Source organism: Fusarium subglutinans, assembly GCF_013396075.1.
Source record: "Fusarium subglutinans strain NRRL 66333 chromosome Unknown NRRL66333_c0000028, whole genome shotgun sequence".
Classification (NCBI taxonomy): domain Eukaryota; kingdom Fungi; phylum Ascomycota; class Sordariomycetes; order Hypocreales; family Nectriaceae; genus Fusarium; species Fusarium subglutinans.
The window spans coordinates 406,656-419,955 of NW_023502091.1; the positions used below are offsets into that span (position 1 = coordinate 406,656).

A 13,300-nucleotide genomic window follows, 5' to 3' on the forward strand; every position below is an offset into this window, starting at 1 on the left:
GCAAGTTATATATTTTAAGTCGCAGTATCATGCTAACTAGCCTCAGTTAAACCCCCCCTAACTTACCACAATATGATATCTTGGAGACTGAATTCAATTGCTCACAAGTCATTCATACAAGTTGATATATGTACTCCGTAGTACTGTTCCTGATATTTTCTTCCTCACACGTTGGACTTCAGCCTCCAGACCAGCCGCCCCGCACTGTGTTTCACTTTACGATGGGTCCAACTGTCCGTTGGCGCTGAGGCCCCACGATTGAACCGCCCCGTCAAGTGCTGACCAAAACACTTCCATGGGTTGTTACCCCTATCTGATGCGCTATCCCCTATTCGAGCATGAGACAAGGGACTGCCAGGGGCAATTGGGGGAAGCTGGTACTCCCGACAAAATACACAATTGAACTGCAACTTACCTATTAATTGATATGTATCATTAGCCAGAACAGACTTTTATGTTTCTGCGTCCTTAAATAACATCGACCAAGGTACTTGGCCTTTCACTCTACTATTTGAGTGCCACGTTAAGAAGTGAAAGACAGGCGTTTAGTACCCAAGGTACCTATCTCAATCGGCACATATCAAAGTTACAGCGGGGACCCCCCATTACATCGGCTGCAGCATGTGCCTGAGCATCCTCCATTTATCAAGCAAGCTCTCTTTCATTCTCGACCTTCAGTTTGTTTGACTCTGTTTTGAGTTTTTGATATCCAGAACCAGTCCACGTTCAAACTGCCAAGGGCTAGGGGACATTCAACGGGGGTCATCCCGGTTACTAGGTATTTCACCACCCTTGCCTTGCCTTGCCTTGCCTTGCCTTGCCTTGCTTTGCCTTGCCTTCCATCCTCCTGCCATGGTGTTGCAAAACTTACTTACCAAAGACGGAATCTCAGCCCGACCTCATCGCCTCCCGAGTTTGCATCAGCTCATTACGGCCCTTCCCGCAGCATTCCTCTTCTTCAACCCTTCTCTCCAAGTCCTGTCCTTGGAGTATCTCCATCCAACGGGTTCTCGCCGATCGCTGCCATCGGCAATTCTCATTTGAGCCTCGACGGCGTAGTGCGCCCGATACCAATTCCAACACTTATTATCTCGATACAAACAGGCCAGAAACCTGAACTGCGCGCTGCCGTTTTGGCTTCGATCGAATATATAAACATGACCTTATCGATCTCGTCGTCGACACTGCCTTGATTGGCCTAAACGTTAGAGATACCGATCGCAAGCTTGACTTTCACTGAGACAGACGGGCCTCGGTTTGCGCCTAAGCTTTTGATCAAAAGATAATAAACGCAGGCACGGCAACAGCAATCTTCTGAAACCGTTCACCCTTCAAGCATCGCCATATCGTCATAAAATTCCAACGGTCCCCCCCTCGATCGATTTCTCCACCAGCGCGCCTCCCACGTTTCTTACCTGAGCCGCACATTCCTCATATTGACCGTCCGCCATGGAACGCCCAGATCGACTCGCCGGCTCGTCCGTCGGTTCTGCATCGCAGGCTTCAGTCCCAAGAAGCTTGCCCGAAAACCACATATCTGGACGACGTCCAGTCCCAAACTCAGCAGCCACGTCTAACGGACCGCCACCTCCTCCGCCAATCCCTTCCTTGCGAAGCGTTCCCTCCAGTTCCTCTCTTTCTGCCGCGGGCATGTCGGCAGCTCAGGTTATCAGTCTCGCGCGTGAGGCAATGCAAAATGCCATCGAAAGCGAGAGCCAGGCTGCCGAAGCAGGCGCCGTCAGCACAGGGCTCAGAACCGGAGTCACAATTGACCTCAGTCGCAAAGGGATCCAAAAATTACCAGATGAAGTTGTGGATATTGTCAAGGGTGATCTGGGATCATCTTCAGCAACCCGATCGGATACTGATACCTATACGGTCTCCAGACTAGCACTGTCTCATAACCAACTGACAACATTGCCTGCTCGCTTTTCTGAATGCACATCATTGCGATATCTCAACATCCGAGGCAATCAAATCAAGGAGTTTCCTATGCCTGTATGTCTCCCTCCTTAGTATCGAAATATTTTCTAACAACCTGGCTAGTTGTGCGATTTGAAATCATTGGAGATCCTTGACCTCGGTCGAAACCAGCTTCGAAGTCTCCCTACAGATATTGTGAGACTCTCGTCATTGAAAGTTTTGTCTATTCCAAAGAATCAAATACGGGAGTTGCCACTATGTATTGCCGATATGGGGTCCTTGCAAGTGATCAAGTTTGAGGGCAACCCCATTAACTTTCCGCCGCGTGACGCAATACAAGTGCAAGCCGCAAGCCCTCCGCATGAAGGCATTCAGAAAGACAACGAAGTCACGGAGGTGGCGGTAACGCTACAAATCAAACGCTTTCTTAAGCAGCATGCTGTCAACGGCCGATCCGAATCTGACAACACAGGTGACGAATCTAGCGAAGGCGCGGAAACTCCTCGCTTCCCATTGAAACGGGTCGCAAGTGGGAGATTCCCTGTCAAAGTCAGTGGTGCGGATTTGCCTGATATTCGTTCTCCCAATCTTGGATCACGGGCGCCTCCGATACCATCGAGATCACACTATCGTGGACTTTCCCAACAAAACAGCGCTTTTCGACGACCCGGCGTCATGCCATTAACAATTGGCAATGTCAATGAACGTGTTCGCAGCAACTCAGAAAGCCTATTGAGGGCGGAGCGGTCGGAGAGCCGCAACAGGCGCATGGGAATTGTCTCGAGAAAACCCTCTGACCTCGGTACACTTGATGAGATGCAAGTAAACAATCGATTTAGTCATTATCGTGGCCTGAGTCATGGATCTGCCATGCAAGGTAGCCAAGCAACGACGAAGAGCCCTGCGACACCGACGGAACCGTACTTGGCACGTCCGATCTACGTGAGACGTCTTTCTGTCCTCCCTGAACGGAGGCGAGAATCAAAAGTCTATGATCCAGTCATTGAAGCTGCTAAGGGCATCCTCTATTCGGTCTTTCAGATCCACCCCATGATCCAGATGCTCATGAGTTTGACGAGTGATGGGTCTGCTAAGCGATCTAGCCTTGAGATCGTGTTCTACAACACCAACTCCCATGTTGAGGAATTGGAGCAGGAAATCCAGAAACACGAGAACGCCTTGGTCGACCTCGACGACCGCTCCCAAAGAGAGAACGAAAACGTGCATCGAGCCTGTCAAACTCTGGTTAGCGCATATGGCCACGTTTGTACACTTTTAGCCGATAACATCGATACTTTCGTGAACAACGGAGATGCGCGATATATTCGAACGCTTCTGATGTTACTCTACAATAGTATCATGGAACTACGTGTGACACTATCGTCTGTCAGTGCAGAAGATGGGCGTCGACAAGCAGCCTCCAAGGGGGACCAGATGGGTGAGCGTCCTCTCAGGGTGCATACACGTGAACCTTCCATTACCCCCACTGTTGGTAGGTCAACAGGAGCTCGCAATCGCAATGGCACTCTGGTACACCATCCGATCAATTTGCGTGTTGCTACAGATGTGCCCGTGCCTACACCCCTTTCTGCGGCTTATCTCAATGGCAATGGCCGAACCGCCACTATCGCATCCGCTACTCCTCGATCAGGTGAATCTTTCTCCTCGATAGGTAGTCGCGGGATCTCTTCCGAGTTCACCGAAGAAGATCGGCAGTTTGAGAAGATATTCCTATCCTTGCAAAGGTCGACTGATCTCGTTATGGGGACACTTCCCAGTTTTCAAGCCCAACTAACAGGTGGCTTGAGGAACGCCATGTATCAGAGGACCCCAGAAAGTGTAATCCAGCACTGGAAAGCCTTGATAACTATGTGCGGACATGTTATTCAACAGACGGAGATTCTCAAGAACAGACTGTCACTGATCAAACTCAAGGAGCCTGGAGTTCGAACACAAGCGAGCTTTTGGAGTCTATGTAACAACTTCAGTCACTCTTGGGCGGATATGATCTATCAGATCAAGTACGGCCCCAACAGTGTTCCACTGCCTCCTGATACCAGGGCACGATTGCGACCGATTCAGCAGAGTATTAAGGAAACCAGCAACATCATCTCCAAGTCCCCTTGGCACTATCTTTTCAACCATCCCTCCGGTACGCCGAACGGGCAGATGCACTACCCCCCTCGCGGTATGTCACCAACTCAGGTCCCGATCACGCCACAGAGTGCTGCTTTGGGACCCGCTATGCAGGCGACAGTTCCCACGACGCCGCAAAGCGGTTCATTTGCAGCGGCATTCCACGGGAATGTCTTTGACCGAGCCGATGCTCTAATGGCCAACCCTGGCATCTCTATGGGGCGTAACGGAGGGTTTGGAAAGGGTCATATGGGATTCAGCTCACTGTCTTCACTATCTTCCATGTCCTCAGACGAGGGAATACTTCCTTCTCATGGGCCACTTGGGCCAGTACCACTCCGCCTGAACGGAGGCAAAGTTGCCTTTTAGATTACAGTATCGAGTCCTTACTTGGATCTCGACGTCAATAGCGGCTGTTGTTTGCATAAGGCCAAAGGGGGTCATTTGGTTATATCTAGAACTTATTGAGGCTTTTTGAACCGGCATATTGAGGGAAAAGTTCGCCGGAAGCCATTCCTTTACCGCATAGCCTTGGCGTTTGGGGTTGCAGTTGCATTTGTTTGCCCAAAATCAGGTCGGTCGAATTACATTTGCCTTTTGATCTTTCACGTTGAGAGGGTTTGCAGCTTGTGTTTGGGCATAATGTTAAACATTGTCTTTTTTAAGAGGAGCAAAAGTTGGGAAGAGATGCCCGTCATGATGACCAACAAAGGTCTCCGAAGATAAACAAAGACCTGTAAAGTACTACATATCAGGGACCGAAAAGGATATGGGCCAAAGCAGAGAGATGTCGCCTTGTACACTACCTAGCACATAACGAATCTATCTAATGCTTCTGGTATCCATTTCAGAGACAATCACGAAACTTGAGTATGATGCAACAGCCACGGCTAGTTACCTACTCAAAATGTAAGAGGGATTGTCTGATTTCTACAACCGAAGAGATCCATTATGAGCTCGCTTCGTGTTCTTAAAACGTAGTCGATCATGGTGTCACACCTGAAAGTCAGATCCCATGATCTTGGCCGTCAGCCGCGACGAGACCAAGTGTAACTCGACCCCACCAACATGCAGTGTAAGTATGAGCAACGTGAAACGGCGAAGCTACATCTCATTCCGTCTGTAAACCAATTATCGTAAAGTGCATCAATATTCCACTGGCATCTAGCGCATCATGTCAACAGCAGCTGCTTCTTCGGCCACTCATCATCAGCCCAGCACTTCAGCTGTGGCAACAGGCTCTTCCTCTTCTTCCTCTTCTTCATTATCTCCTCGCCCGCCGACCTCTCCTCCTCCCGCGATCGCATCTCCGTCAGTCGCCCACGCCCATGCTCACGCACAAATCCCCTCCGCAGCGCAGCAGACTTCGCCGCCGCCGCCGCCGCCTCCGCAACTACAGCCTACGCTTCCGTCGGCCGAGACACAGCGCCACGTAGCGGAAGCCCGTCGCGCTGTGGTCGCAACGCTGGAGAACATGATGGACTCTGAGCTGCAATGGCGCGCATCTACGTTACACTCCAACGCTGCGGCGCTGAGCAAGCAGGCGCAGGATGTGCAGCGTGCGACTGAAGGATTGCGTCGCGAGAACGTTAAGCTTGCGCGGGAAGCAGACGCTGCGGCGCGGAGGATTAAGGAGCTCGGTAACGTGCAGAATTGGGCTGAGGTGCTGGAGCGCGACTTTCTCGTCCTGGAGGAGACTGTCAGGCTCGCAAACTCCGATCGTAGCTGTAGCTGCAGCGAATGTGGAAGCTATACTGGGAGTGAGAGTGACGGCGATGATGTGGACGAGGTCCAGCGGGCCATGAAGCTTGACGAAGAAGAGAGGGGCAAGGGTGTTGAAGGGCGCAAAACGCTCGATGTTGAGATGGATATTGATACGGAAAACCATGCGCCGGGTACGTTTTCCGATGCTAGTAGGAGCTTGACGGAGGCAGACTCCAGCGTGGGAAGAGGGGCCAAGGGATCAGATACGGCTTCTACGTCAACGATTTCACGATGAGAAGAAAGAGCACCGAACGAGTGATGAGTCACGACCATTCTGAGTACATTATGGGACCAGGGAACTAGCATCCACGGTATATAAGTTTATAAGAACCATTCGTTATTGAACATTTCTATAGTATGATAGTCTAATACCGAGTATCCACCAGATCTACTCCGGTCCGAACCGCCTTTTGTTATTACTATAGTGTAGCCCATGATAGCTTCTATATGATCCGTCTCCTAATCTATGCCTACCGAAAAAGCTGTTTGCAGATACATTTCTTCTCAGATAAGGCCGGGGAAGATGACGTATCTCTTCTTCTTGTACCTGTCGCCGAACTCTTTGCGATAGGCACGCTCCTTGCCCTTGGCCCAGCTGATCATCTGTGCAGCACCAATAGCGATAAAGAAAGCGACGGTCCAGTCACGGCTGACAAGGATAACTCCAACCCATGCAAGCACCTCATACAAATAGTTTGGGCAAGTGACGATACCGAAACCATAACCAACGGGGATCTTGCGCTCAGTGCCACCAGTAGAACGCAGACTCGAAAGATATTGGTGAACGAGGGCATTCATGAACTCGCTGAAGCAATAGAGCGCAACGCCAACGGCATCAATGGCAGGAATATCGGCCTTGGCTGCAAGGGAGTTGGGGCTGTAAATGGAGTAGGCACAGAGAACACCAGAGACAGCCCAGTAGAAGAAGCTGTTCTTGAAGATGTTCTTCCAGGGCATTGTGTTGGCAGAGAACTTGTGGACAAAGAGTGTCTCATACTCGCGCTTGAAGAAGTGTAGCATGATCATAGCAAAGGTGATCCATTGGGTTCGAGACATGTCGCCGTCTCCATTGCGGTAGATGTAGGGGCGGGCAGCGACAGCGAGGGCGTGGAAGATGATGGGTCCGAAGTACTCGACGACGAAGACGGTTCTCCAAGGGATTTGATATCCTGTGATTAGAGTTAGAATGTGCTCACTCAAGGTCTTTGGCCAGTTTGACGCACCCATGTCCTTGACGAGAACCTCGCCAGTAGAAACTACGGCTGGCTCATCGACGAGGCGAGCCTTGCGGTTCTTGAGGGTCTTTTTCGTGGTAGGGTCATAGATTCCGACACGATTGAAGTCTCCGAGCTTGGTTTCCTTTGCAATCAAGACCTTGAGTCCTTCAACAGTGGTATCAGGGTCGACCTCAATCGACTCCGGGAGGTTCTTGATCGGTTGCCTTGGAGCTAGGGAATGTTAACTTAGTTACAAGGTGAATGAGGCTGAGTGTAGGTAGTAGAATACATACAGCGATTGGTGAGCGTGATAGATCGAAGAGAAGCCATCGTGTCTGTATCGTTGACTCAAAGTTGAACAACTTGGCAAAAAAAGGAGGGGAACAAGATCCTATCAAAGGATGCAATGGTGTTGAGAACAACAGGAAATAATTATTGGACGAGATTACCTACTAAGATAGAACAGGTACGTACCGTCTCTCAGTCGGGGACCTCGGCCTGATTTTGGTGGGGTGTCATGGAGGCTCCTTCCCGCTGTGGAACCCCCCTGGGGCTAAACTTTGTTGAGAAGAAGTGTCAGTGCATAATTGGTAGTTACATTGGTACACAACCAAAGAAGAGCCCCATGAATGAGAGGGTTGTCAGCTTGTGACAGTTGAGACAGCTGACTTAGCTTATCTTATTGAACGGTTCGAGTAAGTTTAGTATGGAATTAGAAGGGCTTTGGATTGGTCATTTTTATCACTTGGGATAAAGGTCTCAAGTATTCTTGTCTCCCTACCTCATCAAGTCCACATACTATACCTACCTACCTTACACAGTTGAGTTTCATATATCATTCACATTAAGCCATTAGATGCTATGAATATAGTCCGAGACATAAGGAACACTCAGGAGTATTTATGATTGCGATGACGCTGGCAGCGTTGGTCGAGTGACAGTTGTTGATGTTCTGGTTATTCTCGTAAACAAGGGGGAGGAGGAGGAGGGGGAGGAGGAGGAGGAGGCGGAGTTTTCTTCTACTATAACTATAAGGAATTAAGCCTATCTATCTTGGGTATTAAACAGATCTTTTACTATAAACGCAAGTTTGCCTTCACCTACGCAGCTCAGTATTATGGTTGTAGGTAGTGTTGAGTGTCAGGGCGTCTCAGCAGTAGCATTATTCATGAAATACATAGTGCTATGACCTTTGCCGGACAAGAAATGGCGTAAGATTGAATTAAAGTCATCTGATCTTTGGATAGAACAGCCAGCAAATCTCTCACTTTGTTCTGTTCGGGCGTTGACAGCTCTGACAACTGCCAGCAGGATCAGCCCATGAGCCTCCTCACCACCTCATCCATGATCTCGCATTCATTGAGTAAAAATATATTCACTCTTTGTTTTACTTTTCTTCGTCTTCTTTCTTCCATTTTGCAAGTTCAAGCCAAAATACCCCAGATCAGCATCTCTCAGTCACCGCGATTTGTTTGCTACCTAGGAGCTATCCCGCAGCTGGCGATCAGCTGCCGCGCATTCACGTCTTGACCTCACGCATGCCCTTTTAGCGCTTGAGCCTTTCGTTATTCCGCCCTTCTTCACCAGGAGGTTTTTTCTCTCCTTCTCGTGTACTCACAGTCTGCCTGCAATAGTTTCCTTTTACCACAAACTACTATCGCCGTTTTGTCAAAAAAAGACATCTTGTCCTTTCTATGAAAAGTCTCCGATACATGCACCTTACTGTTTGCTCAAAATCTGGGCATTGTATCACACCTCATAGGCAAGCAACTCAGAAGAAAACATAGGCCGTTCTAACTGACCTAAACCCTTCTTGCAGATCTATAGCTTACGGTTACCTGACAACAAGCGAATAACTCGAAACAGGCCGACAAACTTGCTCTTCATAGCCCATCTTTTGACTCTGTTGTCAAGCCGAATTATTGAACAACACATTCGATTTGTTGAATATCCATCGCTTTTCAAAACCTGCACATATGCATCACCAGGCACTATCATGAATCCTTGTGCGCCAACATTTATCCCGGTTGACCCTTCGGAAGATGAGTTCTCTTCTGACGAAGATGAGTCTTCTACTCCGTCTTCCATGGAAGTACGACATCCAGAGCAAGATGTACGCTCGCCTCGAGCACGGCCCCGTGGTAGAACGATTCCTTCCATCACCATCGACCCCGAAGGATACGACTCCATGTTCCCTGCTCTTGGATCTGTAAACCAGGTTGACCCTCTCAAGATTCGGAGTCCAAAAATGAAACAGAAGCAACGAAGCAGGTGCCGTAGGCCCAGAGGCAAAGACGACCGGGGCCTGTCCTCAGAATTGGTCAATGATGAACAGTTGAGCATAGAGCATCAGTTCTCGCAGTGCGCTGATGATGAGGAAGAGACTAGTAAACAGCCTCCCCTGGAATATCTGAAACCGACAGTTTACACTCCGAGGAAGTCACTCGAATTCCTCAAACCAGACGTTTATACACCTCCAGCCTCATCTCACAACTCTACCAGTCGTCCTAAAACCAGGGGAAGCATGCGGCCGGCCATCTCCAGAGCCAGAACCAGGTCTCCTAGGCGGGCATGGAGGCCCCCAACTCCCCATCCAGACGGTAGACCACGAGGCTCCAGATTACGACGTACACCTGCTCCAGACCAGAGATTTATGTCATCAGCAGGATATCCGGTTCCTCTGGTTTCCCCAAATCCCACTTACAGCCACTTTCCATCAGAACCTCCCCATCCAATGATGCATCATCCGATCAACTATGCGCCACGTATGGGGCCATCTCTGGTACCGCCTATGATGCCATTCTCGCCTCTAGCATGGCCTCTTGCCCCAGTCCCGTGGTCGGCCCATTTGGCTCTACCAGAGGTTGTGATGGACTATCCGGAGGACTATGATAGCCATTATGAACAAATGGATTGGCCTTCATTTGAGGGAGACAGTGGGATGTATTATGCGCCGCAGCCGGCAGCAAATCTGCCGCCACAACATTTCGTCTATTATCAGCCCCATAGTCAATACCGAATGCATTTGCAACCTCCAGAAAGGTCTGGATTCCATCCAACTTCCCGGGGCAGTGATTCACAGAGTGAGTCGAGGAGTCAGCCCTCAAGAAGTCAGCATGAGCAAAAGGCCAGTACTTCTAGTTCCGCCAAGGCAAGCAACTCTAGCTCTGGCGCAGCTACCAATGTGTCTGATACTACAACCCCTTTGAGAACCCAGTTCGATATGATCAAAGATCAAAGTGGAGGGGCACAGCTGAGGTCAAAGCACAACAAGTATCCTGATATTTAGATGACTTCAGTGCCTGTTGGTAAAGACCGTCAACTTCTCAGTGCCGTTTGCAGTGACGACTCGACACAAGAGGATGTCAAGAAAGAGCTTCGCAAGGCGGCTGACTATAGTAAGATCAAAGGGTTCATCCCAACTCGGCAGGCACAAAATTCACACGATTCTCCTCGCGTTGGGAGAGGTGCGAAGATCAACCTTAAGCGAGAGACCACACCCCAAGAGGAGAACAAAGCTCAAGAGACTCATAGACTGGTCGATCCGCTCCAGAATGCACCCAGAGGTCCATCTTCCGCCCGCCAACTTCCTCAGACGTTCAGTTCTACCTTGAAACAGACTTTCAATCTGAATGGGTCTGAATCGGGTTCATGGTCTCAATCCAAAAGATGGACAAGCTTTGCTACAAAGGAACGGCAGGCATTTCAGAAGATGATGGCCAATCTGCGCTACATGAGCGCCGACCAGTCTCCATTTGTTCCTCAGAGCCCAGTAGAGCTGACAGCTTTCAAAGCAAACCTGGCAGAATCAAAGACGAGGAAGCTCGATCAAGAGGTTAAGCAACGTCTGGCAAGGACGAATGCGAGCGTCGATGAAGGCGCGGAGACTCAAGTCCAACCTGTTGTGGAGTTCCTCCGTGGGAAGAAATTTGATGATGGTCTTTCCCCCGTGTTCGCAGCTAGCAATTGCTTCAGCACATCACAGAACCAGCCGCCGTATGGAGCTGGATGGCCAACCCTCGCCGAACTCAAGGAAGAGGGAGACAAACGCTCGAGTCGACAGGGTCGGTGCCTGCCTCTACCAAAGCTGGATCTCGTTTCGCACACATTATGGTCGGAAACATCTGGGGCTTGCAGCTCTGACGGGGCAGTCCGTAACGATAAGAGAACTGTTCAAGTCGGATCCCACTATCTCTGTCCTGTGACGCCAGAGGAGCCTTCTATTGCGCCACCGATCGAGCTGCAGCCAGAAGAACTCCCTTTTATTCTTGCTGAACTACTTCAATCCATCGATGCAGCCGAAGATGATGCGGAATGGACGGAAGAGAACAACGAGAAGATGATTGGACAGGACCATGAAGAGAAGGCCAAGGAAAAAGGAAAAGGAGCAAAAGATTGAAAAGAGGGAAGATTCAAAGTAGAAACCAGCAGAAAGCTGGAAGGGCTACCTACCCATGGCATGGGCTTAACATCATTTCTATTCGTAAATGATTGGATGTGCCAGCGCCGGGGACACGGCTGAAGGCGCTTTGGACAGACTTTTGAGATTTTGAGACCAGCAGTTCTAGGAAGATCTTCACGATCCTTGCTATCAAATTTGGGGGAATTCAGAGATTGGAACTGCAGCAGATAGATACTACACAAAAGCGAATATAAAACAAAGGGAACCTCAACCTGACCCTAGCAAGATGATAGTATAAGGTGCTCAGTGTGAACATTTAGGACACTTTTCTAGGCACCTTACTTAGTTCATGGATTTTATGATGTGAGTTGGGTGTTATACTATTGGTCACTAATTTGCAGGGGAGTGTGTCGGGCCCACGCTAGAACTCTCTGCTCTCTTGAGTGGAACATCTATCTTCCCGGCCAGCGCCTGCAATAAAAACTGTGAGCATCGGAGTCACGTGGTGCACTTACCGAATCAGTTTTGGCAAGCCCTAACCGTCCGCACTTGCCAAATCCTCCACCCACGTTTCCGTAGCTTGAATCCTCGTTCAGCCAAAAAGTTCTTCACGACCATCCGCCAATTCGATTGCCTGGTGAGCGCCAACATCATCAGGTAAGTTGCCAGTCGACAAGAGCGAAGAGACGAATTCAACCAATACGCTGCGCTGCTCGATGATCCCCCATCTCGAAGAATCCGCCGATTGAGTTGCTCGCTCTCCTCTGTTCTCTCTGTCTCCGTCAAGCAAAGACACCGGCTAACCACTTCGTCTTTTCTTCTCTCTTACAGAAACCGCAATCATGGGTATCTCGCGTGACTCTCGACACAAGCGCTCCGCCTCCGGTGCCAAGCGTGCCTACTACCGTGCGTAATAATTCCGAAAGCCCGTATGATCCTCTGGACATACGTTCTGACCTTTGACAACAGGGAAGAAGCGCGCTTTCGAGGCTGGTCGCCAGGGTGCCAACACCCGTATTGGCCCTAAGCGCATTCACACCGTCCGAACCCGAGGTGGTAACCACAAGTACCGTGCCCTCCGTCTCGACTCCGGCAACTTTGCCTGGGGCTCCGAGGGTCTCACCCGCAAGACCCGTGTCATTGCCGTCGCCTACCACCCTTCCAACAACGAGCTTGTCCGAACCAACACCCTCACCAAGAGCGCCGTCGTCCAGGTTGATGCCGCTCCCTTCCGACAGTGGTACGAGGCCCACTACGGCCAGGCCATCGGCCGAAGACGCCAGAAGGCTCAGGCTGCCAAGGAGGGCAAGACTGAGGAGGAGGTGAAGAAGTCCAACGCTGTTGAGAAGAAGCAGGCTGCCCGTCTGTCTTCCCGCGGAAAGGTCGAGAGCGCCATCGAGAAGCAGTTCGAGGCTGGTCGACTCTACGCCGTTGTTTCCAGCCGACCCGGTCAGTCTGGCCGTGTTGATGGTTACATTCTGGAGGGTGAGGAGCTCGCTTTCTACCAGCGTAAGCTCCACAAGTAAACTTGTCAAAACAAAAGCCACATAAAGAACCAAATGTCGGCCCCTGGTATGGTGTTCAAGGATTTCTCGCTGTCTTGATAGTTAGGACAAGATGAGCTTAACATAACGCATCGGAATGGGTCCTTAGGGAATGAAAATTTTTCTTGCGCTGAATTTACTTCATGATCAAGGTTTCTGTACTTGCCCAATGTGACTTGATGTTCTGGCTGGGATGTCGAATCTAAAAGGTGTTTCATTCATTCTATATGGGGTATGTACTTGTAGACGGAAAAAGTCAACGGCTTTGCCCTTGTAGAACATAGAAGGCTGGCTGTACTGTAGCATATTCCGCC

At 49.9% G+C, this 13,300-nt stretch overlaps 5 protein-coding genes across 5 annotated transcripts; 4 read left to right on the forward strand and 1 right to left on the reverse strand.

The window, feature by feature from the left end:
• Positions 1-1,449: 1,449 nt before the first annotated feature.
• On the forward strand, positions 1,450-4,428 carry FSUBG_3310 (adenylate cyclase; the record flags this gene model as incomplete). The annotated part of the gene is made up of 2 exons (XM_036681178.1): positions 1,450-1,998; positions 2,047-4,428. 2 exons carry the CDS (start codon positions 1,450-1,452, stop codon positions 4,426-4,428), a joined length of 2,931 nt encoding a protein of 976 aa, XP_036541271.1.
• An 805-nt stretch (positions 4,429-5,233) lies between these two features.
• On the forward strand, positions 5,234-6,058 carry FSUBG_3311 (uncharacterized protein; the record flags this gene model as incomplete). Its single annotated transcript, XM_036681179.1, has 1 exon — positions 5,234-6,058. One exon carries the CDS (start codon positions 5,234-5,236, stop codon positions 6,056-6,058), a length of 825 nt encoding a protein of 274 aa, XP_036541272.1.
• A 269-nt stretch (positions 6,059-6,327) lies between these two features.
• On the reverse strand, positions 6,328-7,370 carry FSUBG_3312 (enoyl reductase; the record flags this gene model as incomplete). The annotated part of the gene is made up of 3 exons (XM_036681180.1): positions 6,328-6,992; positions 7,047-7,271; positions 7,334-7,370. 3 exons carry the CDS (start codon positions 7,368-7,370, stop codon positions 6,328-6,330), a joined length of 927 nt encoding a protein of 308 aa, XP_036541273.1.
• Positions 7,371-9,036: 1,666 nt separating this feature from the next.
• FSUBG_3313 (uncharacterized protein) lies at positions 9,037-11,439 on the forward strand (the record flags this gene model as incomplete). The annotated part of the gene is made up of 2 exons (XM_036681181.1): positions 9,037-10,313; positions 10,371-11,439. 2 exons carry the CDS (start codon positions 9,037-9,039, stop codon positions 11,437-11,439), a joined length of 2,346 nt encoding a protein of 781 aa, XP_036541274.1.
• An 845-nt stretch (positions 11,440-12,284) lies between these two features.
• Positions 12,285-12,968, forward strand: FSUBG_3314 (40s ribosomal s8; the record flags this gene model as incomplete). Its single annotated transcript, XM_036681182.1, has 2 exons — positions 12,285-12,348; positions 12,412-12,968. The coding sequence occupies 2 exons, from the start codon at positions 12,285-12,287 to the stop codon at positions 12,966-12,968; spliced, it is 621 nt and encodes a 206-aa protein (XP_036541275.1).
• Between the last annotated feature and the right edge of the window lie 332 nt (positions 12,969-13,300).